General features: G+C 39.0%; 1 protein-coding gene and 1 non-coding gene across 2 annotated transcripts in view; one reads left to right on the top strand and one right to left on the bottom strand.

The window, feature by feature from the left end:
- The first annotated feature begins 14408 nt into the window (after positions 1-14408).
- On the top strand, positions 14409-14480 carry trnaq-uug. Its single transcript has one exon. It is a non-coding gene; the product is annotated as a tRNA-Gln (tRNA).
- Positions 14481-14750: 270 nt separating this feature from the next.
- The window catches only part of calcrl2 (calcitonin receptor-like 2), a 28487-nt gene continuing 18116 nt past the window's right edge, over positions 14751-25121 (bottom strand). The window contains exons 4-13 of the mRNA XM_035158641.1: positions 24411-24518; positions 23975-24087; positions 23181-23272; positions 22557-22686; positions 22230-22383; positions 21884-21944; positions 21469-21535; positions 19872-20090; positions 19355-19396; positions 14751-18804 (exon numbers count right to left, since the gene is read on the bottom strand). Of these exons, the coding sequence (XP_035014532.1) occupies positions 18505-18804; positions 19355-19396; positions 19872-20090; positions 21469-21535; positions 21884-21944; positions 22230-22383; positions 22557-22686; positions 23181-23272; positions 23975-24087; positions 24411-24518 (1286 nt within the window). The 3' untranslated portion in view covers positions 14751-18504. The remainder of the gene's footprint in view (positions 18805-19354; positions 19397-19871; positions 20091-21468; positions 21536-21883; positions 21945-22229; positions 22384-22556; positions 22687-23180; positions 23273-23974; positions 24088-24410; positions 24519-25121) is intronic.

Raw genomic sequence — 25121 nt, 5'->3', positions numbered from 1 at the left:
CAGGTTCTGGGTCTTCAGTAGCAGACTTTGAGAAAAACATACACACATTTTTGCTAACATTAAAGGTTCAGTGTGTAGAAATTAGGGACATCTAGTGGTAAAGTTTAATATTGCAGCTGAATTCCCCTCACCTTACACTCCCCATCCAAACATGAAAGAGAACATGTGGTATCCTTCAGTTTTCATAAAAACTCAAAAGGTGTTTAGTTTGTCCAGTTTGGGCTACTGTAAAAGAGAGGACCCGCTCCTGATGTAAATATAAAGTATTTAAATATAAAGGGCCCATTCTAGAGTAAAGAAGAAAAAAAAACTCGTAAAATTTTGATGAAACACACTAGTGAAAACATCAATAGGATAACGTTATATTTAATTTCTGCCAATAGATCCCTTTCACCTAAATCTTACACACTGGACCTTTAAGATGTAGACATGAGCTTGTTAACCAATTAGAAATATTGACCATTGCAACTGAACGCTCCTCTGCAGCAGCCTTCTTATTTTTAGCATGCAGATAAATGACAGTGTCATCAGCATACATCTGACACATTAGGTGGACAAACTTCAGGTAAGTCGTTAATATAAAAACAAAACAGAGGACGTGTGGAGCCCTGTGGTACACCAAAATGATTGTTGACTCTTTGTGAAGTTTTATGACCCATAAGCTCACGTTGTTTTCTGTCTGTAAGGTATGATTTTATCCATCAAATAACATTTGCTGAAAAATTCCACTTTGGTAGCTTTGCAATTAAAATATCATGATTGACTGGACCAAAGGCTTTCCTGAGATCAAGGTAGACAGCCCCAACCACTCCTCCCTTGAAGAAAACAACTTGCAATATCAGTGGAATCATATTTTCTGCTATTTTTGATACTGCAGGCAGGATGCTAACAGGTCTATAGTTACTAACATGCGCTCAACTGATTGGAAAACTGGTGTGATTATTGCCGTTTTCACACTGTGTCATCTAACCAGAAGGTCAGTGGTTCGATCCCAGTCTTCCCCATCTGCATGCCGAAGTGTCCTTGGGCAAGATACTGATCCCCAAATTTCCCCTCATAGAAAAAATGTGCTGCCCATAGATGCACTTTATGAATGTGTTTCATCAAGACTAGAAGAGCATTATATAAACACAACCATACAGACCATTAAGAGCACTTTTTCTGACAGTACATTACAGAAAAAAACAGGTTCCGCTCGTTGTTAACAAGAGGCACAAGCGTATTGACGAGTCAGTGCACCCCCGATTGTCATGCACAGCTCTGTTTGCTGGCCTGAACATTAGTCTATTCATGAGCAGACGCATGTGACACATCACAACATCCTGAGGCACATGCTAAGCTCCAGGGGTTAAAGAGGGAACAGAGCATGTGACTGCAGGATCATACATGAGCATTAGAAAGCACGAGTGATGAGATGGGTTGTTACTGACTGTGTGTGTATATATTTTGTGACTTCTACATATTGGCCTTTGGTTAGCTTTCATAATATTGATACAGCTGGTATTCATCTGCATGAGTGACACAGCCCATGGTTCATATCCATTATTTGATCTGAGTTCTTTTTAACAGAATTTTGTCTGAGCAGAGAATCTTCTGCTGTGTAATTCTTGTGTGAAAGGGAAACTCATGACCTATTTGTGCATACATTCTCCAGAGTTCATGACTGAAAATCTCATGACAGCGAAAGCTAAAGGTTTTAGTAGATTATAACAGATTATGCAGTTGATAATAATTTAGCTTTGGTAACAACACAATAGTAAATATTTGATTCTGACATTTTTTTGCTAAACCTTCCCTGCTTACACATTTTATAATGAGAGGATTTGCTGTTTTTTTCTGTATCACTGAAAAATCTGACAATTCAAAGTCCCTTGGTCTCTGGGAAATGTACTTTGCACATAATTCTGATGTTTTATTGAATCAAAAGTCAACCAAAGGATCTAATGTATATGTGTTACACCAAATGAATTCAATAGACTCTTCTCTATTGTCTTCATCCTCTGAGTTTGTGCAAGCAGATGGCTACTATAGACAGTCGTATGAAGGGATTGATGGATGGATGGATGGATGGAAGGAAGGATGGTAATGTCTGTGTGTGTCTATGTCTGTGTGTGGCCGTAAATTGCCGGGACCTCCCTAAAAGTTTCCCCTGCAGTGCTGACGTATACTTCCCCTCTCATTTTTGTTCATACTCCAAAAAACTGTGGGCTGTTCTCAATGTTTTTGTTCTCTTTCCAAGACAACAGGTGCAAATCTGTCTAAGCCCAACTGCTTTCTACATTATCCTGCGTAACTTCTCCAGAGGGAGCGAGCAGCAAGGGGGAGGATTTTAAGAGGAAGGGACGACTTGAAAAAGTGTTGGTTTTCTCCAGCCAAAGCCAAATGGAAAACTATTCACTAGGTATGTGTCCCCTCAAGTCAAGGGAGCATATGTAGTGGATTTGTTCACATACATACAGTAAGTATGTGTTTCTTCTTTGTGTGGCATGTGCTCAGATCTCATGTTTAGGAAAAAAACAGAGGAAGAAGAAGAAGAAGAGGAAAAAAAACATAAGCTGGCAACCCTGACCGTAAATGCCTCGGAGCCAGGGTTATACATAGAAAATTACACACTGCTGTGCCAAGCCCTCCTGACTCAAGCCTGCAAAACCAGCAAACACAAACATAGACATACTCCACACAGATACGCAAGCACATGAAATGACACGGGCATAAGGTATACAGTCACACACTCTTACCAAAACCAAGAAAACAATCATCACGAGCAGCACCTTTATCACATTTACACCCCGGTGAAGTTCTGCTGCTGCTATGCAACCATGCACCCAACTGCTATGTAACGAAAGACGACTCGATTTTAATTTTTCAAACGCAGAGTTTTCAGAACCTGAGAGGTAAAAGCAGGAGAGGCAGGATTCTTCAGGCAAAGCAATAAGCTCCCTGACATGCTCAACCTAAATCTTTCATGTGAGAGGGGAGAAGGGAGTTGTTTGAGTATGTGTGTGTGTGTGTGTGTGTTTGTGTGTGTATGTGTGTGTGACAGGCAGGGCAGAATAAAACGAGCTTGGTCATTCTGTAAATTGTCAAGTTATTAGGTAAAAGCAATCTGGAAGGAAGTAAACTACAGCATGAGCTCTTGCGTGTAAATGTTTGATGCAGACTAATTTAGCTCACATTTTAAATGTAGCACACACAATTCGACTAGGGGGAGACAGACAGAGAGAGGATAGACCGTGCTCTTAGCTCCCCAACCTGCCTTGGGTAAATGTTTGACTAAGAGTGTCCCTGCTTGTCGTATTTGTTGCACGCTAGTGTGCAGAGGAGGCCCAAGGAGGGGGGAAGAGACACTGTTGTCACTTAGAAATCAGTCAGTGGGATAAGCACGCACAGAAATAACCTAAACCGAACTCTTCACCGACACCTCAGTAATTATATCACCTTGCTGTTCATACTGTGCATACACTCCTATTTACAGGGCCGTAATCACTTTCAGTATGTCTACTTGTGTGGTTTTTTTATTTTATTTACATAATCACTCCTGTATGTACTTACTCACCAGCCCACTGCAGACATACTCTGTTATGAATTGAATTGCTTACTAATGCACTTGATGTATTGCTCACTTACACAATGTACTTACATTTAGTGGGTCTTCACAGCAATTCTAAGTCGTCTTGGTCACAAACTAATCATTTAAAATGCTGATGGTGGAACTTCATTGTAATTAACAGCAGTGGTTCTTGGGACATTTCATTACGACACTGTAAAAACAAAAACTTGAAATTGCTTGCTAGCTACAATTTTAAAAGTAAACAAAGAACATTTAATGGCTTTGTAAACTTGGTAGTATTTTCGTCAGCTAATGTATCATTTGTAAAGATACAATACTTCACTAATGGTGGCAAAACACAAAACTGTAAGTTTTGACCAGAGTGGAGGCCAGGGAAGTTAAAAATGAGGTCAACCGAGCAATTTTGCAGCGGTTTCTGTCCACGTGGTTATGCTGCGTGAATTTTGCCGCAGGGTCATTTTTGTCTCCTTTGTGTACTCACATGATGTTCCTTAATATTTGCCAGTTCTACTCTGAAAAAAAGAGGAGAGACTACTGGTTATAGTGCCAACAACTGCTGAGGTGTACCTGTTGTGGAAATGCCGGCGAAGCCAGCACCGTCATGTGCCGTTCCACAAGATCATCCGGAGGCGCACACAGCACGGGGAATTCCACAGTTTCCACAAGAAGCTGTGTCTGGATTGTTGTCGTTTCCAGCACTACCTGAGGCTGACCAGTGGCCAGTTTGATGACCTAGCAACATAACTCAAGCTTAGTAAGCGAATGATGACAATTTCAAGTCTATCGTGTAATTTGCACTGTTCTCTTCACTGATTCACATCTATTAAAGTCTTTGCATTGACTTTGTAGGTGAAATTTGCTTTGCGTTGGTGTGAACGCACCTTATTCCACATTCCGGAATACACCAGTGGCAAACCTATCTATCTATCTATCTATCTATCTATCTATCTATCTATCTATCTATCTATCTATCTATCTATCTATCTATCTATCTATCTATCTATCTATCTATCTATCTATCTATCTATCTGTCTATCTATCTATCTATCTATCTATCAAATATAGCCTCAGTTGTGAAGTCTCATGTTGCAAATGTGTTTAATTATTTTATATTCTTGCAATCTTATGTGTAATTTTTCCCCTTAAAGGCCTCTACACACATAAAAAACCTCAATGTAAAGAAAATAAAAAATAATACGCATTGCTTCAGCTTTAAATGCAACCACTGACAAAGGATCAGAAGCAAAAAAAGTTTAAAAACCCTAATATGCATAGACTTGTCAACTAACGTCCACTAGCACTGCTGGTGCTTTATATCATAAATGGTGAAACAGGATCTGGATGTAATATCTCAGATCTCTAAATATCCTGGAGTTTCCTTTGAGTGGTTGCAGGGGGTCACACACCCTGACTTAAGAACCTGCCAACCTCAAAGTAATCTCATTGTTCTGGGTTTCAGTGGAAAGTTAACATCTCATGACGGACTAAGAAACCACTAACTTCTTGTAATTTGGGAGCAGAAAAATAGAAACTCTTTAATCTCAATGGAAATTTCGGACATTGCTTGGGGGCTTTTAGTGCCCGCAGAGTCCTGCATGGACCTTTTACAAATCAACAGCATGAAGTGCAGTGGGTAGTCACACAAGTCTTAAAATGCTAAAATGAGAACATAAACACTGTTCTTCTGTCAGCAAACCCACTTAACCGTCCCTAACCTGGGATGGATTACGGCCCAAGACTTTCTAAGCCAATCAGACAAGACGAATCCCTGGAGAAACTGTTACACTAGCATTTCATCCATCCAGATTGAAAGATCAGTGTAACGGTTTTTGAGATTCAGTGACTTAAATTACTATGACTAAAAAGTGTTTTTTATATATATACAGTTTTATTTTTTGTTTAATTTAGCAAATGAATAGATTAATTGACCTTACATACAATGATCTTGTCATCTAACTTTGCAAGACACCGGCTAAGTTTGGCAGTACTATCGACCTTTTCCACATTTTGGCTTGTCATGAAACAACCCAAGAATAATTGGCAACATCAGTGCGAACTTCATTCCATTTAGGTGATCTAGTTGCATACTGCTGGCATCGTGCATGCTGCCTCAGTGGCACAGTTTACTTAAACACTTAATAGAACTGATCCATCTTTAACCACAGTGGTTTCACCACTCCTCTTCAAGTCAACATTGCCTTTATCAGGCCTGTAGCCAGATATGTATTTTATTTGAAATGTCCTTGAATACGGAGGACTTTTGATGTGCTTATTGCATTTATCTGTTATTTTCATTCAGTTGAGTTTGCGCTCGACATTTCGTCTGGTAGGTACATTGCTAGAAGCTGTTTTCTAGAAACAACTGAAAACAATTTAATATTGAAAAAATTCCTCCAACACATAGCATTTATAGACTGTGTATAAAGATGAACGACATGACCGCTCCCCAAAAGTGAAGCCCAAGTGTCTTGATTGCCATTGCTATCTCCTCCATGTTAGTGGATGGGACATGGACCAAACAAAAAAGTCAATGTACAACTCAAATACATTTATCTCGAAGATGGTTTCTGTCATTTTAGGTAGTTCTTTTCACACTGGTCTGTGTTCAAGTGTTCATTTTTCTGATAAGTTTGGTTTCAATTAGTTATTTGATGCTATAGCTCAGTACCGCAACTCCATCTCATGCTCACTACAGCCTCAGACTCAAAAAAACACACAAGATGGCGGCGTTCATATCCGGGATACTTTGGCTTCATTTCGTGATAGTGGAAGGAAGTGGAGACTTGTCGTCCATCTTTATTTACAGTGTATGATATCATCTCAGTCAATCTTGCATATGTTATATTTGTTAATAAATGCACTGTATAGTTTAGTTTTTTGTAAAGTATATATCAATAAAAAAAATTATTATAAAATGCACATATACATGTTTTCTTGCTTTGTATGGCTTTCCTTATGTCTCAGTTTTATTTGTCTGACAGTCTTGCCATTTCCTTTTCACACGCAGACACAGACACACACACACACTCAGCCCTTGCTTACAGTATAAGCCTGTCTGTGGGAGTTCTCCCTGGTACAGTATGCAGTCTGTGGGTTTTATCAGAGGCGTCCTACCTCGGGGGAGTCTGGGAGCGAAAAAACACAGCTTCAGACAGATTTAGAGCCCTTTCTGCTCCCCAGGAATGAATGAGCCGTGTTTGTGTTGTGTGGTGTTTGAGTAGTGCTCTTTTTCTGGAGCGAGCCTTCCATTGGTAAGTGGCTCTTTGAGTGTGAGGATGCATAATGACGCTGTTGGATAAAAGTTTGTCAGAGAACTGACCAAATATTTTCACAGTGAAGACACTGATTTGTGTATATTCTTTAAAATTATAATAATCAAAAAAGAAAAAATGAAATAGTCTATGACCCCTGTCAAAAAAACAATAACAACAATGTCCTTGTGTTTTCCCAGCAGACTACCTGCAGTATACAAAAAAACCAAAACACAGTTAGGCCCAAGTAGCTTCTTGGCACCAAGGGAAGTCCTTTTTTCCTTTTTCCATAACTTTTGTTTTCTGTTTTTTTTATAACCTCAAATTTAATTTAATGCTAAGTGATTAGGAATGAGGGCAACATTAATGTGTCAGTTACAGAATCAATATATTATATATATATACATGCATTTACAGTATATATATATATATATATATATATATGCAGCATTTAAGTGGATGGATGAAGCAGCCATGTGCACAACAGCTGTCTCTGTTACAGAACACTATGTCTTCTTAAAATATAGTTCAGGACCCAGAGTAGGTCACAGGCCTTTTCCTGGTATGTGACTCAGATTAAATTCAGTTGGGCAAGCCAAGACTCAGACCAAATTGAAAGCAGGTAGCTCATAAAAACTTCACCTTGTGTGGGTTATTTATCGTTTTTAACACATGGTTAGAATTGAATATGTTTATATACTCTATAGTCTATGTATAAGGCTTTTTTTTTGTTATTTGATAATGATGCATGTGGTTCCAATTTGCATGTAAGCTTTGTGAATCGTGAAAGATTGTAGGCCTTTGTCTAATTTTACAGTGTATTGACACATGGTTATGTATATACTGTACTTTTATACTATGACATAAACCTAAAACAGTATGTTGTCCCATTATGCATGTTTAGGATAAACACGATGCCCTTCATGCATTATACACATCAATGAGATGACATCTAGTCAAATGACTGCACAAATGCTGTAAAATTATTAACTTATTTAGAAGTTTTAAAAAAGTGAATGATTAAATGGATTTCTCCACCAAAGAGTTGTTTGTTGGTTTGTTTGTTTTTCAGCAGGATTACGCAAAAACTACTGAATGGATTTCCACAAAACTTGGCAAAAGGATGGGACATGGGCCAAGAATGAACCAATCAAATTTCCATTTATTATTTTCCTATTTTTTTTTACATTTTAATGGAATTCATGGACCTCGATGAAAAAAATCTGGCCCATTTAGGAGAGAGATATCTATAAATATGTGCAAATTACTCTGAATATAAATAAAAATCCAGATGAAGTGGATTTAAAGGTGATGTCATAGGCGCTAAGATTTTTATAGCTGTTGTACAGTATCAAATAGGGCTGGAAACCTCTAACTGCCTCCAATGTGTAGCTGAGATAATGTGGATCCAGTCGGTACTCAACAGTTTGTAAGTATGTCCAAAAAAACATGACGGATTTGGTGTCGAATTTAAAGGGGCTCCTGGGCCTTGGCAGAGGCTCTACTGAGTACAATTTAAATCAATGTAAGAGAATTACTGTCAGTATGACCATGTCGGGACGCTTCCAACACATTTGAACAGTTTGAGCAATTCTATCAAATTTTTTCAACATATTAATTTAAAGATACAATGAATCTATAGCATGTATCTATATCACAGTTCAATCTATTCAATATTTGTGTTGATGTAACCACATCTCATCAATCTGTTTTATCATCAAGTTCTGAATCTGATATTAATGCTTCAGGATGCCAGATATTGATTGTGAGCAATATTACAGTGGAGAATTGTTACTTCATGCAGCCATGTCATGTTGGCTTTTAAACAATAGATACACTTTTTAAAGTTATTTGAGTCATTTTCTCCAAAGTCTCAAACATAAAAAGTTCAGTGGTCTTTGGGCTTAAAATGTGGAGACATAAAACACTTTTTCAGACTATAGTATGCACACAATGAGCAACTTTGAAGGAATGTGGCACCCTCTTGAATATGGTTTCACGTTTCCTTCCCACATTCACACTTGTGGTGAAAAAAGTGTCAAACAGAAGGAAAGTACTATTATATGTGATAATTACCTCTGATGGCAGCAGTGGCTGCTTTGTAGCAAAAGTACATGTTTGCTTTGGATAAAACAGAGGGCAACCTTCTAAATAAGCTAAAACATGTGCTAACTTGATTTTAATTTAAATGTTCCCCTTTACTAATATTTGATAGAAACTGTTTCTGAATCAAATGGTTGCTGAATCAAATTGTATTAAATACCAGGCTTGGTTGTAGCTGCCGATGTGGCAGGGTTTAGTTTCAGGTCCTGACCACAACTCACAAAGAGAAGTGTCAGGGTGGGTTCATCGTGATCCTTTCAGAGCACCGCTGCAGCCTTCTAGTTTGTACATCGATTACAGCACAGAAAGTAAATATATGAGACAGCTGTAACAAAAGAGAGCAGAGGTGCTGGACAGTGGCGTGACAGCAAGGCACTGAGGCAGGAACCAAGGTCAGTCCTGAGTCAAATTAACCACAGTGATGAAGGTCACTGTTTACAAGGAAATCTACTGCACTGTTGTGTTTCCAGTGTCATGTTTGTATTAGATTATTTGATTAAAAATACTGTGTGGTCCTTGCAGAGAATTTGCTGTGATGTACAGAGATGGAGATGATACAACAATAAACTGCAAAAAAAAGCTTTCAAGTGATGGTAAGATGAGTCTCAAATTGTCAACATGAATCCAAACAGAGTAAGTTAAATACAGAGGAAAAGTTAATTCAGCTTTAATTACTCATCGATTATAACTGAATAGAATTTGTTTTGGGATATTTTCAGGTTAAATCCTTTAATAATAAGACAGACATACAGACAGACAGACAATCCCAAAAGGGGAAATTCCATTTAATTTCTATTCTGTCTATTTTGCTCTCAGTTGGGTCTTTGAATGTTTGTTAGCAACATAACAAAGACAACCTGACTTTAACCCAAGATAACAGCAAAGAACATACAAAATAACAACAACCGACACATTGTCTGAGGTTGTGATCTCTGGACAGGAGGTTGATCTTTAGATCGGGTTCATTATGATTACATAGTGATTGTGCTGTGATGATCAGTGTGTTGTGACCTCCACTTCTCTCTCCACCAGAGTTGAGGTCGTCACCTGACAGTTCTCCTTTGCTTTACATCGCTGCTGCAGAAGTCAGACGGGGTGAGTTGCGTGAGAAGAGTACACTGAGTGACTAGATCACATGTGACAGAAATGCAGTGAGGGAAGTTTGCATGTCAACCGGCGGTGAGGGAGAGGAACGCGGGGGGAGATGGAAAGAACAAAGAACGGTGGAGATCTGGAAAACGCTGAGGGAAAAGGGCAGTCACCGCCTGGAGGAACTGAGGACAAAATGGAAGAGCGGAGGCGGGTGTATAATTCTCATACAGGCTACTGTAAATTGCCAATAAATCATCAGAATTTAAGAGATAACAGAGGAAAAGAGACTAAAGAAAACTGATTTGACCAGGAGGTTAAAAAGAAAGAGTCATGAGACGGGTGTCGCCATGAGATTCAGCCGACTGGAATTAAAGAGAGAGCGAGAGAGCGTCAGTATGAGATCAAGAGAGATTATACAGTAAGATTGAAGGTGAGAAGGGGGCAGGGGTCCATGGGCTCTAATCTGAGGCTGTGCGTGCTACACAAGCGCTATCTCTGCCTTGCTGCCATGCTCAAGTCAGGGTGCAGGATTCAGTCAGAGCATTTACAGCATTACATTCACACCCACAGTCAGAGCCAGGTCCCAGTGTAGAGCCGAGAAGAGAAATGGCATGAGGACACACCAGTAGGCAACACTGGGGTGATGTTAATATTAGATTAATGCCCCCAGTGGATGAATCCTTCTGACTTCTCAAAGTACCAATACAAACTAATCAAGGCTTCATCTTCAGCTAGCAAATGTTAAAACATGCATGCCAATCTGCAAACGGTTGACATGACAGCCCCCGCAAAGGTGAAGCCAAATCATGTTGATCGCACCTAGTGGTTGGTCAGTAAGTTGGTTTGTTAAGTTATTCTATGCTATAAAACGCCATGATTGACAGCTGAGACCGACTCACGATTAGTCGAGTTTGTGTATCGACGAGACCTTGATATCCCGGCTCCACACCAAGATCACTGCTTTACAGACTCTGGCTCTAAATGACATAAGAACTGCAAGATGGTGGCATACGTACAGTATTCTGGATATACAGCTTGAATGGTGTAGAACGGGAGGAAGAGGAGAAGAGTCGACCATCTTTATGTACAGTCTTTGTGCGAAACCAGGATTGTGCCTGCTCGTCTTGTTTACCTTTGCTTCCACTTAACATTTGAAATCTTAAAGCAGCAACCACTGACATTGAAACAAAGCTTTTAGTTTTGCATTTAATGCAACACTGATGTAAAAAACAAATGATTTAGACACGTTGAGAAGAGAATGTCCTGATTCACCTACTGCATTTAACAAGCTTTTAAAACCATTAACGCTCGCCACATCTTCTAATACGTATGTAATGGGTAAAATCACTTTTCTTTTCTCCATTTCCTCTTTCAGCGTAATTGTCTCCAGCAATAATGTTCAGGCAGGCACTATTATCTCAATGTTCCAATGGTCTATGATTAAAAATGACTGGCATGTCTCTTTCAAGCATGCACTTGATGCCTTTCTTGTACTGATCTTCTTGCTCTGGTTCTCAAAATGTTGGCGCTGTTAGCTTTGACTTTTTAAAACTTCATTCGAAAAAAGGTAAAACTTCTCATACATTGCATGTGTTATGTTAGTTTGTATCGATAGTAGAATTTATGCAATATTTGTTTCCAATATTGTAAATAACGGTTCCACCCCTACACACACACACACACACACACATACATGTACAACATATCAATTTGTTGGCTAAAGCTATATTTTCCTATACAAATATATAAAGATGTCATGACATAGAGATGTACCAAACGTTTGACTCTAGCAAACGCATTGGCCCTGACAGGTCCAAGACAGTTTGAAACACGAGTTGGCGTTATGAGCTGTGTTCAGCCTATAAAATGTAGATTATCTTAAATTTGTTAATAAATGTGACTTTAGAACCAGCTGTGTTTAATCTAATAACACATTATGTAGTTTACAGCTCAGAAACATAGTTGCGTGCAGTATCTCTTTAACCTTTAATTCAAATTTATGGATGTTAAAGAGAAGAAGCTTTAAAAAGATCATCTGGTCTATTCTGATTTGTATCTGTGCAGTGACAGGACTTGTTTATGTTTTTGTAAATCATACACTTGTCCTAACTGATTAAAAGATTTAAAGTCAACAGAATCTCAAAGTGGACCAAAGGTGAATCCAGAGTCTCACTGACCAGTGTTTTGTTTGGACTGTGCCCTGATCAGATTCTGGAAACATTTTTGTAGCAAAGACAATAAATCAGTGTCTTAGTAGGTAATTACTTTAAAAAGAGTACAACATTTTCTTTTGCGTCCTCGTGCTTCTTTGGATCTACTTATGTGTCCTGAACTGTGGCTTTACACACAATCCACCTTATCCTCCAATTAGGCAACAGTTGAGATTATCAGGAAAATAGGATTTAGGCCAAATTCAACAGACTGTGATTAGAGGGTGGAAAAGAAAACAGAGACTCGTCTACCCTGTGTGTGCTTATGTACACAGCATGTTTGTTTATATGGTTTAAAATCACTTTGCGCTCTTAATTAGTTTTCTGGTGGAAGTTTCCCCATAACACTGGTAAATATGAACTGCTATTATTATTTTCTTACACAGGATTGATTGTTTGGCATAATTTTGTGAAATGATAAGTGACATATAACTCTTGTGAGGGAGATTGAAAACTATTTTTCATTCAATATTAATTTCTCTGTGTGTGGTTGACCCACTTGCAGCAGCATAGGATGAGCCAGTAGTGACATTCTGTAAATCAAACAGTGTAGCATCCTACCCGATTGATTTAATTCACATTCCTACAGCCACCACATTGATTAATCACCAATCCTGTGTAGCTGGTGTGTGTGGGCGTGTGTATGTGTGTACTGATCTTTAATGGGGCTAAAGGAGCAGCAGGCCAAGTGGAAGTGGTGCGCTCACATGTTGGGGATTGTGATGACAGAGCTGAGTGTGTGTGCATTAAGCTGTGAGTATAGGCTAAGCTGCAGGACATGAGGTTAACGTATCCTCACAGCACCTCTCCCCTCAGCTCGGGCAGATTGAGCTGTATGGGCCACACTAACAGTATACAGGCCGTACAGGCAGAGCGGCCGAGCCACTGGGCTCTGTCGCTTCTCTGACTGTAAGTGACAGTTGACTGTGGTTATCTAAATGTATTTCAGATGATCATAAAAATACAAATACATCCTGTAAAAAGGATGTGGTGTAAATAAAAGCAGAAGTGCTAAGCTTATAGTGTAACCAACATTTGTGGAAGTATATACACAGAATGCATTGAATTAAAGATACAATGATAATAATAACATAATAACTTTATTCATATAGCACATGTCATGCACTTTTTGAAGACCAATAACGGAAATAAATGATCTAATTCTAGATCTAGAGCTCAATTGAAAAACATCGATGATATAATGGAAATAATAATAAGATTTACCCCAATGTACCTTCACATCTCAGACGGATAGATAGATAGACAGATAGACAGACAGATAGACAGACAGACAGATAGATAGACAGATAGAGGACAACAGATGATAGATGAGACAGACAGATAATGAGATAAAGATGATCAGAATAGCGAAACAGACAGACAGATAGATAGACAGACAGACAGATAGATAGATAGACAGACAGATAGATAGACAGACAGATAGATAGATAGACAGATAGATAGATAGACAGACGACGAACAGACGACAGATAGACAGACAGATAGATAGACAGACAGACAGATAGATAGACAGACAGATAGATAGATTAGAAGACAGATAGATAGACAGACAGATAGATAGATAGACAGATAGACAGACAGATAGATAGACAGACAGATAGATAGACAGACAGATAGATAGACAGACAGATAGACAGATAGACAGATAGATAGATCCTCTGCTGCCCCCATGTGACAGTTTCTATCAGTACACCTCTGCATTAACACGACACCATATCTGTGTCGCATTTAGCCACAGTAAGAAAAAATCTAACTCCTGATGTTTTAATACTTTAAAATGCGTCGTCCATGTTGCTAATGCGGATGCTGATGTTATTGACGTTTAGCAGAGCGGAGGGGGCGACATATCTCTGCGTACTTTCATACTTACAGTTGGGCTATATTTCGTTTACAATGGCGTGTACGGTTAAAATGAACACGTACATTGACTTACGCAGCATCAACATGAGTTATCTTCGGTATCTTAACATTAGCTTGGAACCATTCGTGTTTAACTTCTTTTCGAAGCCACCGAGCACCAAGCCACTCCAACGTTGCACATTTATTCTAACGTTAAGGTTATACGATTGAGGTCCGACGTGGTTTAACTACAGTTCCGATAAAGAAAAACATTGTATATTAAAGAATAAATTGTATAAACTGAACCCCATAGCACCAATTGGTCCCATGGTGTAATGGTTAGCACTCTGGACTTTGAATCCAGCGATCCGAGTTCAAATCTCGGTGGGACCTCTCCCTTTTTGTGTCTACATGTGACAATTACAACCTAATACAGTTTTATAACACAGTTTTGTAAGAAAATGTATCTGCAGAGTTCCTGGAAAGAAGTAAAAAAAAGTTAATATTCCGCTGTCAAATTAAGTGTAAGAATATTAAGTAGAAATGGAGCTGCAGCTGTGCTGAGGTTCAGTAAAGTGCTATTTATCAACCTTGGTAAACAAAGTGTCTCACTGTGCCAGACATTAAATGATTTCATTATGAAATACAACTCACACTGAATGCCACGGTCCAAACAACTTTATTTCCACACGTAAATAGCAATGTTAAATACAGTAAAATTCTTGAATTAAAGGTTTTTTTTGGGGACATTTTATTGGAATGTTTCTTGAATTAATTTGCAAACATGTCCGTGACAACTGTTTCTCTACTGGGCAGAAGTGTACAGGGGTACAGGGTCGGGCTTCTGTGGAGAATGTGTTGAGAACCAGTTTATTTTTTAAACAGATGCTTCTCTTCTCTACTGAGCTGATTTCTCTCCACAATTACGGTTTATTCCCCATCATCACAATACCCTGTTGGATCCACACTGGAGCATTCGTGTTCCTACAAGATTGTGCATAGAGGACATCAAAATATATGTGCTCTAGCTCTTGCTTAATAATCCAATGAATATTGAAATTGGTTCTGCACTGACCCGCAGAACTAGCCTTTTTGATCAATAATAATAATGTTGTTTATTTATGCATTTTATTTTAAACTTTATTTTACAAACTAAAATAAACAGTCAAACAGCCACAACTTAATATAAAATAATATAGAACTTCACAAAGCAATTGGAACATTATTACAATAAAGACATGACAAATCTTGGAAAGTCTCCTTCCAATGTTGACCGAAGTGGAGTTATATAGAAGAAAAAACAAATTTGGCACAGTCTTGTGTCTGTAACAGCTCTATAATCCTCAGCCAAACCTTTTAAAAATGTATTTCTTTATGTGTAGCTCTACATTTCCATCGCATTAAATCTCCATATCAGATTAAGATCCACTGTTATATTACAATAAAAATGAAAGTGTGTGAAACTATAAATATGTTAGAGGGGTATTTATGAAAAGAATATGTGCAAACACAGTTCAGAATAGATTATTCCATACACCGCTGTGTTTCTGAACCTCCTATGTATACTATGTTGTTACTATGTTTAGTGTCTTTCACACCACAGCTCCATTATTTCTCTGTACTTCTCTACTGACACTGGAAATTAGTGTTACAACTCTAATGTCTAACTATATAATCTAGTTCCAGGTAAAGTAAATAGGTTTGGAGCAGACCAGGCTTATAATTCACTACACACTACTTTACATAAACATTTGATACTTCCAAAAATGTCATTGATACATTAGGCTAAAGTCTGACAGCTGTGTAAAGAAACCATGAAAGCCCTTTCAACATAACATAATTCATATCTGCCAAAGCAAACATAGTGATCATGAACTGCTTCAGTGATAACAAGGAGATAAAAAATGTCCTCTGTTCTGTGTCCAAACTTAACATTTGACTGCCAAGAACTAGTTTTACAACTCAAAGCTGAGGTGTGAATATCTCTGTGAATATCTCTGTTCAATGTTGGTGCCTTAAAAAAACGGGTTTTCCGGTCTGCAAGAAAAAAGAGGTTGTTATAATGCCTTAATTGTATACCTTTTAAGCTTTGATTTACCCAACAAATTCATTTATAGTACTTTTGAAATTTAAATGATTGATTTATTTGTTATTATTTACAGCCCATACCTACACCCTATCTGTTTTCCTATGAATGACTGCTGCTCTACTTAACTTTAGCTGCAGAGTTCCGCTGGGTACTTTCTTCTCTCAATCTTCAATGCTGATGTCTAATTTAGTTGTATGCAGCTCACTGAATCGCCTGATTTTATCTAACTTAATAATTACTCAATTGATACCTTTGCCTGTTTCTTTGCTGAAAAGATGGTTGCAATCAGTAGTCAATTCTCTGAGGGCAGAGCACCTGCAAGATAAACATAGCTGATCATTTCCTTCATTCACTACTTACTGAAAACACAGTATCAACACAGAAGACACTTAGTCATCCTACACATGTCTGCTTGAATCCATTCCTACCAACCTCCTCTAAGCCATTACTCCTACCATGGTACCAGCAATCCCACATATGATAAATGCTTGACTGGCTGTATGTTTACAGGCTTTAGTAACACCTCTGCTCTAAAAGCCTTGACCCCGCTCAGGTTGAGAACTATCTGTCCGCCTTGTTGCTTAATTATTATCTATTAGGCTATTGAAAGTGTGGTTTTCCAACAGATCTGAGAATTACTCTTACTCCTCTCAATCCGAATCCATCATTCTCTAAGAGCGACTGCACCAGTGAAAGAGTTCTGTTTTCTGTGACAGAAGTCCTAAGGGCAGCTACAGCTGCGGTTCAGTCCTCAGTTCTTAGCAGCCTTTGACAAGGCAAACCACCACATCCTGCCATCCGTATTCTCTGATAATTGCATCCAGGGAAAAATTGCATTCTTTGTTTGAATCAAACTTCACCGCATGTTTTTTTCAGAGTCATGGCAAGGAAAAATGTGGGGTGCCCCAAGGCCCTGTGCTGGGCCCCCTCTCTCCACATTACACTCCAGTTCCTTGGGTCCAGTGATTTGCTCACAAGGCTGGTTACTCTCAGACATATCTACATGGATAAAGAAACACCAGCTTCAACTAAATCTCTCTAGGATAATATAGTTATCAAAATTAATCTTTGACCTCAACCAATGTTATGAGGAACCTGAGTGCCATGATTGATGACCAGTTATCCTCTTCTGATCATGTTGCATCTGTTTCCTGGTCATGCCACTTTCCACTGTACAACAACATCAAATAAATCAGGGCAGGCCCTACCTGACTCTTGGTTGAGACCATGGCTATCCCTTACCTCAACTACTGACTACTACAACGCCCTTCTAGTGGGTCTGCCTTCACGCACAGTGAAACAATAACAGATGGTCCAAGATGCAGTGGCATGTCTGTTCTTCAATCTGCCTAAAAGATGGCATGTTACTCCACCAGTCATTAACCTCCACTGGCTAGCCATGGCTGCCCAAATCAAATTCATAGCACTTCTTCTTCTGGCATTGCCATTCCTGCACGCAACCTACTCACAGTCCAGACTCTGATTGTGGAAGGAGCTATTAAATGCTTTGAGAGCAGCAGGGTCCCTCTCCACCTTCAAGAACCTATTGACAACTTGTCTAATACTCCTGACAAAAGTACCTCATCTCCTTACACCTCGAACACCTACTCACACTTACTGTGCATCCCATGTCCTGATCTCCTTGCTCTTTGTCTTATTGAACAGATTTCGTACTTAGTTTTATCCCACACAAAAGCCTCTGCCAATTGAGTTCATGTAAGTTCAATGTATCTTAATTATGTGTTAAATTGGTTTTCTTTTTCCCCCTGTTTTAGCAGACAATATTTATTTCTGTGTTGCTTTTGCTTTTGTTAACACAGTGGAATGCAGTTTTACTTCTCTGAAAACAGCTAAGAGGTGGATGCTGGGTTTCCTTCAACCGATGATTATCTTTTTTCTAAAACAGTGCGTAAAAGTATATGTGTGATAACATCAATGGAATATGACATTCATTGGTCAGAGTGGCGGATGAGCAAAGCGTTCAAAGACTTCATAAGGCAACAGATTTCCTGTGTACAGCATACAGGTCTGCATCTGTGATATCAAGACTGCTGGTTTGGGATTTGCACCTTTCTCCTTTCTACTATAAAACAAATAGTAACTTAATTACATAAATCGAGCAACAAAACATAGTCATATACTGTGATTATACGACACCGTGATATAAATCAATCTCCTCAGTTCTTACAAGTCCAAAAACAGTTGCCATAAAAATGTTTGTGCTTGTGTGTGAACACCACATGCTCTTCAGATATTATCTACACCCTCCAAATCAGTTAACCTTTATTTTGAAAATATACCTGCAACCTCAGTCATTCTCTGTCACCGTCAGATGTCGGTGGTCTCCGGGTTGTTGAGCATGTCCACCTCCCCATTGTTGGAAGTGTTGCTGTTCTTTTTCTGCCCGTTGGCTCTCTGCTGCACCTTGGACAGGGAGAGGCCGCATTCATTTTGGTCAGAAGTCGAAGCAGAAGGCTGCTCCATGCTGATGGTGGCGCGGCTCGTCTCAGTTATAGAGGAGTTGGTTTGGGAGTTAAAGTGGTTGTTGGCGATGGGTGTTTCTCCCCAGCCAGTTTTGCCCCAGGCAAACCTCCGCTGAGCCCACTTCCTCTTCAGTGCTGCCTGGGCCTGGAAGACAACAACGAGTCAGAATCAAGATCAAAATCCGAATCAGCTTTATGTGTGCACATACAGGGAATGTGACTCCGGTTTAGCATTGCTCTCAATCTACTTACATAGTAAACAACAGTTAGTTAACAATAGTGCAAAAAATAAAAAAAACACAATTAATACAAAGAGTGATGAATGGGAAATGAATCCATCAGGACTCTAGTGTGTACAAATCAGCTGCTCTGTATGATTACACTGGAGGTAAGTAGTGCAATAAAGAAAGGGTTTAAATAAAATCATCAATGCAATTTTGTTTATTCTTCTTTTAACAAGTTTTTGTCATGATTCTGCCCTCTGCCTATTAACTTGTGAAGACTGTTTATGTTACTGACTTTCTGGATTTGTGTTCTGTGTTTGGTTATTGGTTTGCACTCTGAGTTCTTTGTTTCCTTTGGTTTGCAACATTTACCTTATCTGGATCAAAACAACAGATGTACCTGAAATCTACTTTAGTTTCTAGCAGTGAATATTAACTTTGAAAATATGCAGTATGACAGTTCTAACATACCTCATTATTGCAGAAACAGAATATAATCGCCACCAGGAGTCCCTGCAAAGTGAAAGTGATAATACAGAAACAGATGTCAGTAAGCATATCTGTAAATGATAACTAGAAATTAAGAAAATCATCAGGTTTATTTGACAAACATGGATGCATGTATTCATTTTCCGCTCTCGCTCCTGTGAATTTGAAACTGACTCACAGGATTCAGCTGTACGTCCAATTTCTAAACACATGTGGCACTTTCGTATTCAAATTCAAGAGCAGAGTGGTTATATCATGCTTTAGTGGAAATGGATGAAAGGGCTCTTTAGTTTGATGTAACTTACTTAAAATGAGTTTCAAGACTCCATGCCAAATACCAGCCGAGGAAAAACAAAATTGACCAAAATATGCAGCTTATTAGCGTAAAAGTAGCTGTTGTTAACTGCACAGTAAGATTTAATCTAATACCTCCTTGGTTTGAAGGGGTCTCTATGACATCAGCCCTTGGTACAAACTTTCAGTTTACTATTGACTTTACCTGGAAGTGGCTGAAGATATTTACAAAGAAATCATAGATGGCGCGGCTAATGCGTCCCCCTGGCCTCCAGGGTAAAAGGATGAACTGGACTCCCAGCAGAGGGATGAGGATGAGGGTGGCTCGAACTGCCTTCATGTAGGCCGTGGACTCAGCACAGTGGGTCCCCTTCAGCTTGGTGATCAGAACTCGGACGATGTTCAGGAGAAATAAAAAGTTCACCTGGGTGAATCGATAGTGGGTGGGTGAGCAGTCGGGTGGATAGATGAATGAAAAAGACACAGAGAGAAATATGTTAATACTACTGATGTATTTGACTTGATTATGCTTAAAGTGAAGGAACATCTTTTCATATTATCTAAATAATTGCAAGAACTGGCCTGATGGTGGCACTGTAACAACGCCTTCTCTTAAATCCTCTATTCCTGTTGCTCTCTATTGCAGAGGTCTTCAACAGGGGGTCCGCGACCCCTAGGGGGTCCGCAGAGGTACTGCAGGGGGGTCGCGAAATTTTTGGTTGATTAGACCATTTTTTAATTATTTTTAATAAAAAAAAAAAGGTCCAACCAATTTTTTTCCCACAAATTTAAATGTCTTTAAATACACATTAACATGAATCTGTGAATTATTTTAATAGCTCAGTGTTGTATGCAAGATGTATGTTTATAAATGGCAGTGGCACGGCCACCCTATACCTTGCAAATGTTTAAAATAAAAACATGAATATATGAACCTGTGTATTATTTGAATAGCTTAGTATTGAATGCACAATAACAGGGTAGTTATGTTTATACATGGCACTAGGCCCAGTTTAACATAAAACACAATTTTATAGAATATATATATAGTAGGGGGTCCCTGCTCCATCTGTCCATCAGTTTGGGGGTCCTTGGCCTGAAAAACGTTGAAGACCCCTGCTCTATTGTATGGGGAAAACACAGTGTCCTCCTGGTAAGTTTTTGTTGTCATCGGCCTGGTGATAGTTTTGAGTTTAACTTTTAATGCTGGGTGTATTTAAAAAAGAATACATGTTGTGTCTTTGTTGGTTTAATCATAGGAAAATTACTCAAATGAAATACAGGCACCACAATTTATGGTGGCAATATCATCACATCTCAGCTTTCAATTCTCTTTTTTTATTTAGTTTCTGTAGAAAACTTTAAAAAGTCCACAAATTAGCAAATGACTGACAATTTCATAGTAATCTTTGTATGTTTTCACAGTAGGTGCCCCCTGGTTGGTTTATGTTAGCTGTCACATTTTGTCGGTTTAATGAGATGTCAAAGTTATAGATCTTTATAAAATGTTTTGCTGATTCTAAATGGTTCACATTCGTGCTTCATTACCCTGTGCCTATAGCGGGGTATTGCTTTCACCCCTTTCTGTCTGTGTGTGCAAAATAACTCAACAGCACAGCAGAGTGTCTCTTCAGATGATTAACTTTTGGGCCCCCCTACAGGAGAGAACTGTATGCTTGTCACATAAATGCACACAGCTTTTGGTCATGTCAGTAAAAAGGGGATAGTATACCCACTTATCCACCTACAAATCACCTACCGTGTATACACATACATAAATGATAATGTTATTGATTACATACAAACAGTGCAACTTGAATGGGCCCATGGATGATGTAGAGCAACGGAGTGTGTGAGCTGATCCAACACCTTAAAAAGAAACACAGAGAGCAGGTACTGAAACTCCTGACACCATTAATGTGAGTATTCTCCTGCACAGTGATATAAAAAGAACAAGGGGCTTAGTGAAAGCCTGAATCAGTCATCATTAGTCCTAGACTCAGCAAACACAGGGCTCACAGAAATTCCACTTGATGAGGCAAATCAATATCTCTCAATACCTTCTCGGCCTGAGAGGGACCAGAGTAAAAGAAGGTCAAAGGAAAGAGGAGGAGGAGAAGCCCTAGTCTGTAGTTATTTTACAGGAGGTGACATTCACAATCTGGATGTTTATTACTGACATACATACAGATAATTATCTTGGTAGCAACATCTTACTTGTCGTTATAGTAGAGTCCGCGAGCTACGGCATATGTTGCTGCAGGAACGATGGGAAAAACTGAGGATAAAGAAGAGAAACACAGACGGAAATATCAAATGTTTTTGTTAACTCATGTATTTCCTTCATATTGACCTGATAATTGTATTGTAATAATCAGTGTAATCTGCTGCCAGCATATCCTCATGCACAATAACGTGTCTCTGCAGATATTATTTCAATCCACCGGCCATCGAGGCCTTTGTGACGTTTTGTCCCATCACGACCACAAGATGGAAGCAGATCACACTGAAACGCCACAAGAAGCGGGAGGTGGCAGTGAACTGTCCAATCCTCCGGACTCACCCCATCCCAGCACATAGTACCAGAAGAGCTGCTGTTCCCCAACAAACACGGCCACGATGATGAGTGTGTGGAGGTAGATGCCCTGACACAGCATCCAGAAGTAGTTGGAAGTAGATGCATACTGAGTGAGCACAGCCAGGACCTTACAGCTCACCTGACGGACAGGAGAGGCAATACAATGTATCACGATGCAGTGGAGGCAGATTCAAATCCATTAAGACTAAAATTCTACTGAACACACGCCTAAATTAAGTGCAGGGCATTTTTAACATGGGGAAATTAGGCATGTTAACTTGAAATGAGATGAAATATAACACAGTGTCTCACGGAGTCGCTGGTATTCATGGTTTGGTCATTGGCTGCCGTGCGTGAGAGCAACATTATGGTGACAATGGAGTTCAAGATGAAGGAGAGAAACATGTTCTTGTGGAGGGAGATTCTCTGGCAGCTGAGACTCCTAAAACATCAAGAGAGAGAGACAAGGAGTCATTAATCACTTCCATTTATTTTATTTTTTTAAATGCTTACATTATTATTCTATGATTGTTTTTACATATCAAATTAAATAACACTATTATTTTAATCGGACTAATAGAAAGTTTATTGATAACATGTAGAAATATTGATGCATGAGGAATTACATCAAATTATTTCATTACAATCCCTCATGCTAACCTTAGTATTGGTGTGTTGTACAGTACATGTGGCATAAAACTCACTCATCATATTATTTGGAACACTGACCATACCAGGTGACTTTGATATATTAGGTCATATATGATATATATGAGAAAAAGGTCAATATTATTGCCATGTATTCATTTACAAATACTCGTTTAACCATCTAACACACACTGAGGAACAAACAGGAAAGAAAAAAGTAAGTAAATCCAGATAGACTATAACAGTGTTCAGTCTGACAAGACAGGAGGAAACTTTCCCTTGACTCACTTGAAGTAGGAGAAGATGATCAGACATATAATCAGCGAGACAATGGACAAACCATGACCCACCATGGCCAGGTAGTAGAGACTGATGGCAAACTGCAAGGAAAAATAAATGCACGACTCCTTTAGAATGGTTATATAATGTATAAGTTCCAGATGTTTGCACAGTGTCGGGACAGTATGAAGGACGCAAAGGAAACATCTGCAAAGAGACTATTTTGGAAAACTTGTGTCTCCTGAATGGCCATGTATTTAGATACACTGAATAAAATAATCAGTCTGGGCCAAGTTTCATGGTAAATAACTGAGATTCTTTAAATGTCCAGGGGCCCAGACAAGTCTTTACAATGTCAATTCTTACTGAGGTATTGGTGTAAAGGGGCTGAAACAGAAAGTGAAACAAATCCTTAAATTACTGTTTTTATAGACAAGAAGTGGATTAAAAATAACACCGGACCCAAAACCAGAGAGCAACATCAAAAATGTTCATAGTAAGTTTAAACTAGAACGATCAGAACTCATCTTTGAATTCCACAGATATCAAGCAGGGGTGGGTGGAGAGATTAGATTGTGCAGGATTCTAATCATCAATTTCAAAGTTTCTGCTGTCCATCTCTCTTAGTTTCTGACTATCAGATATCAACATCTGTCATTAGTCCCTATGGGGTTATTTCCCCATGTCACTTCAGATTGCATTTTCAAATCATGCCCCAGAAAAAGGTGCACTGTTGACACTATATAAGGTTTAGTGCAAATGAAAGACTCCTGGCCACAGTACATTTACGTAATGTGTTTTACCTTGAATTTGTCTTTGGTGTAGGCCTGACACTGAGTGTAGTTACTCCAGACTCGGTTGCTCACTGGATGATGGAACCACTGGCCGTCAGGATGACACACTTTGGAAACTTCCTCTATTGAACACAAGGATATGATTCATTAACATGATGATCCTATGATACAAGCAATCAAAATATGACAAGAGAAGTGTTTACACTGTTTACCCCTGAGACTCCTGAAGTGTTTTGTGGACTCAAACACTTCACCCACCCCTCCATTGGCATAGTGGTGAGTTGATACTGCGATAATTTTCAGTGAACTATTCCTTTGAAGTCCTGTACTTTATTTCAAATTGAACAGCTCAAAGCCAAAAGATCATTATCTGGACTCTTAACATCTGGACTGTAAATGTGTTTGCATGTGTGCACGCATGCATGCATGTGTGTTGAGGCCTCACCAGCTGGGTCAAAATCATGAAAGTATTCAGGACACATCTGCATTGCGGTCCCAGGAGTTGAATCCCCCCAGCACAGCCAGCCGTCCCACGTACGGTTACAGTAAGTACCTACAGAGAGCAGTGCAGACATGAACTCGCAGAGCTTGACACTAGACATGACAGATGTATGTATGTATGATTGGGCCTGTTACACTGAAAGATATATTGTTATAGCACAAACAAGAATTTCGAATTATGAAGATTCGGTTCTTTCTTGGCTTTTTAAATGAAACCTTTAATGAAATGCTGCTTGCTATAAGTGCAGATATAATGATATAGCTACTCTGCTTGGCATCCCTTGCTTCCAGGGAAACAGACAGGAAACTAGGAGTTACCCGTTATCTGGATTTGTCCTTTGATTCATATTTAAAACAAATTTCAAAGACTGTCTTTTTTCACCTATGTAACATTGCAAAAATCAGGCAAATCCTGTCTCAAAAAGATTGAGAAAAAATAGTCCACTCCTTCATTACGTCCAGACTTGATTATTGTAATTTCGTATTATCAGTCTCTACCAGTTAGTCTCTATAGACAGCAGCTTGTCCAACAAGAAGCAGGAAAAGAGATCACATTGCTCCTGTATGAGCTTCACTACGCTGGCTTCCGGTTAAATCTAGAATAGAATTTAAAATACTCCTCCTAACCTACAAAGCTCAAAATAATATGGCACCG

Source organism: Hippoglossus stenolepis, chromosome 6, assembly GCF_022539355.2.
Source record: "Hippoglossus stenolepis isolate QCI-W04-F060 chromosome 6, HSTE1.2, whole genome shotgun sequence".
NCBI lineage: Eukaryota > Metazoa > Chordata > Actinopteri > Pleuronectiformes > Pleuronectidae > Hippoglossus > Hippoglossus stenolepis.
The sequence above is the reverse complement of the archived record's forward strand: the minus strand, read 5'-3'. Positions and strand labels throughout refer to the sequence as shown.